Genomic DNA, 3,159 nt, shown 5'->3' with positions numbered 1-3,159 from the left:
TATCATCTTAAAAATCAAATGCATCACTGCAATTTCTCTTTACCAGTACCGCTGTTCCCAGAGGCAAGCTGGCTAGCCAAGGCTTACAGATACGACAGCAGGAGCTGCCAGACCTCATTGACAGGGAAGACTAGACCAAAGCAGGGACATTCACATTTAAACTTAGATCATGTATTTCTCAGTACAGAAGACTGCTGTGAAACAGCCACTGGATTCAAAGGAAAGCCCTCATTTTATCTCACTGGGTTTTTGGTCAGGCCTTGCTGCCCACACTAATGCAAAGCTGTGTTGCACATATGAATAGATGAGCAGAAACATCACAGAAGCAACTTACAATAGGATTATGACCACAGAAACAGATTTCTATATGCTCGCAAACAGCCCTTGACAGTTACCAATCACTGTCTCCCTAATTAGCTATGTTTTCGCAAGTAAAGCACTATGGTACAGGAACACGCATTACTGAAGGTGACTGTGCTGAAACACATTTTTTTCCCCTAGATTCCTTTTGCATGATTTCTGTTGTCAGTAGGTTTATCTTAGGCGGGGCTGTCAGTTTGATTACATGGCATATATGTTCAAAGTCTGTTTGTACAAGTAGTCAGAAAATAATTTTATTGTCTTATTCAGTAAGCACAGCACCACTCAACATATAAAACAGTTCCTCCTAAAGTCCAGAATACAAAGGTGAAATTATTCATAGGCAAGTACATAACGACGACTGCAATGAGAAGTCTCATATGGCCTTTTGCACTAGCGGGCGTTAGCCTAACACAGGGGAAAAATAACAGTGACCAACTCCCTTCCATGCAGGAGCCCTCAGGGGAAACTGGCACACTCCTACGTACACCATTTTTGCAACTTATAATGAGGTTTTTTAAACTATCCTACCTAACCTAAGGCTACGATAAGAATAAGCATGTGGGCTCAGCTCCTATCCAAGTGCCTAGCTGTTACTAAGATACTGATACTTAGGTAGCATCATCATGAATTATCATAGTTGTTATGCTTTAAATATAAACCTACATATTATTATTGTGTTTCTTACAAAATACACAGTATTATTAGTAATAAGCGTACCATTCGTAACCTTGTATTACAAAGCAATAGTTCTTTGTCGAAACGTCTCAACAAAAACTAGTAAGGCCTTGCTGCTGTAAACTCCAGTCAATTTAAATGGAGACTGATTAATTAATGAAATTAGTTTCCTACTTCGAGAATTAACTTAATCAGTGAAATTAAGTGGGGAAACAAGGGCCATAGCAAATATGAAAAGAGGGTTCTGGAGCATGGCTGGCAGAAGGTAACTGCAGAAAGGAGCCCGAGGAAAACTCAGTGAGCGTGACAGAAATCTTGTCCTGAGCACGTAAAAATAACACCCTCCTTTCATTTTCCCTCCTCTAAAACACAACAATTTTTAATGTAAATAAAATATAAAGCAAAAGAGAATTTAGTTATTTATTTATTTTTACTAACCTTCAGCACCTGGGCCTCTGTATTACCTTTGGCCCCTAAAAGGACCATGGCCAGAGCAGCAGAGATGCTGACAGGAGAGAAGAAAACATTTCCTGTTGGGTTGGTCTCATTAAACCTTCTGAGCAGATCAAGTGCAAATCTGCTGTTGGCATTACGCAGGTTCTCCATGGTTATAGCTGAAAAATGAAACAGTCAGTAAGGACTCCAGGAAACACTCTTTAAAAACCTAACCTAACCTTGTGTGACTCACAGAGTAAAGACTGGATTAAACTGGTTGCAGCTAGGTACAGAAACAGCAAGAATTTCATTGTCAGTACATCTTCTTCTTAAAAAAAAAAAAAGAGTCACATTGAAAAAGCATATTTTTTTCCACACAAATTGTATAACCCAACCTTCCCTATCACGCTAACTTTAAAGACATTATTTAAAAAAATTCCTTGCCTTCTACCTTGAAATGGGAAGTATGTCTGCTGGCAGGATTGCAAATTAAAGTCTTGCAGTCTCACAGACCCAGTGCACGCCAGAGAGCTCACTGATGCAGTTTACGCCGAACCCTGCACAGAAAGCATTCACACAGCCGGGCCGGCTCAGGGAGATTTAGACACCTTTCAGCAAGCCACCCGTCTTCATGGCACAAACCATGCCACAAAAAGGTGTCAACCCTGCCAAAAGCTTAAGTATATGCTTACCTTCAGCAGTGTAAAGCACCACTATTTTCACCAGCCTGCTCTGCCGAGAACCAGAGAGCTACCTGCACGCTGCATCCAGGTACCAACGCACCTGAGTCCCGACAGGGCTGAGCGGCCCTAAACACATGGGCAGAGAGCCCGGGGGTTTTGTTAGCTGAAGGTGAGGTACCGACTAGCGAAGGCAGAAGCGAAGTGCAGAACAAAGCTTCAGGGCTGACACTGCGCAGCTGGAGCGGTGATTCATTTTGGTGAGATGCTCCCTAGGAAGCCCTTGGAGCGAGGTGGGGTGAAAGGTGCGAGGGCTGGGTCGGGTGCAAAAACCTGTGCAAAGGCTAGTGGCAGTACCGCTTGATGCTGTAAAACCTTCCTGCCCGCCCAGCTCAGATTCCTGCTTCTCTTTGCTTGCTTGCAGTGGGACTTTTAGATTTGGCTGTTTCTAGCTTGTTTTCCTCAAGGAGTTTCATTTTAGACACAGGTATTTGTGCATCTGGCCCCAGCAACCAGGGCAGCAGCCCGGTAATACTGTTACAAGTTCTGTCGGGGCCCAACTACATGGAGGAGTTTGCACCAGAATTTGGGTATTTCCAGCACAGTCTTTCTACAGGAACTGCAAAATAACACTATCTGCTTTCACCGCCAGATGGATAAATGCCTTGCATCTTTGCAATGTTCTTTTATCTATCTCTATGCTACCCCCCCCCGAAAAAAAAAACGAAACAAACAAAAAAAACAAACACAAACCCCAAAGCGTACTTTAATTTACTTACACCACCCCACTGTGCAAGCGTTCCACTGAACCCAGCCGTTTTACAGCCCCCACCCCAAAGCTTCCCGAGAGGCGCCGGCCGCGCCGCGCAGCCCCCCGCCGCCGCGGGGGCGGGGAGGGGGGCACGGGCGAGAAAAAATTTCCGCTTTTCGTCCCGTTATCGCCCCATTCCTGTAAAAAGCACCCGGGGGCAGGGGTCCCCCGACCCCCTCCCGCCCCGCGGAGCCC

At 44.8% G+C, this 3,159-nt stretch overlaps 1 protein-coding gene across 1 annotated transcript in view; it reads right to left on the bottom strand.

Moving 5' to 3' along the window:
- SERPINB1 (serpin peptidase inhibitor, clade B (ovalbumin), member 1) overlaps positions 1-1,951 on the bottom strand; it is a 7,571-nt gene extending 5,620 nt beyond the window's left edge. The window contains exons 1-2 of the mRNA XM_009326444.1: positions 1,925-1,951; positions 1,477-1,652 (exon numbers count right to left, since the gene is read on the bottom strand). Coding sequence (XP_009324719.1) covers positions 1,477-1,644 — 168 coding nt within the window. The 5' untranslated portion in view covers positions 1,645-1,652; positions 1,925-1,951. The remainder of the gene's footprint in view (positions 1-1,476; positions 1,653-1,924) is intronic.
- Positions 1,952-3,159: the final 1,208 nt, after the last annotated feature.

The sequence above is a fragment of the Pygoscelis adeliae genome, unplaced genomic scaffold (assembly GCF_000699105.1).
Source record: "Pygoscelis adeliae isolate BGI_AS28 unplaced genomic scaffold, ASM69910v1 Scaffold186, whole genome shotgun sequence".
Taxonomy (NCBI): Eukaryota; Metazoa; Chordata; class Aves; order Sphenisciformes; family Spheniscidae; genus Pygoscelis; species Pygoscelis adeliae.
Note: the sequence above shows the minus strand (reverse complement) of the source record. Positions and strands in the feature narration are given on the sequence as shown.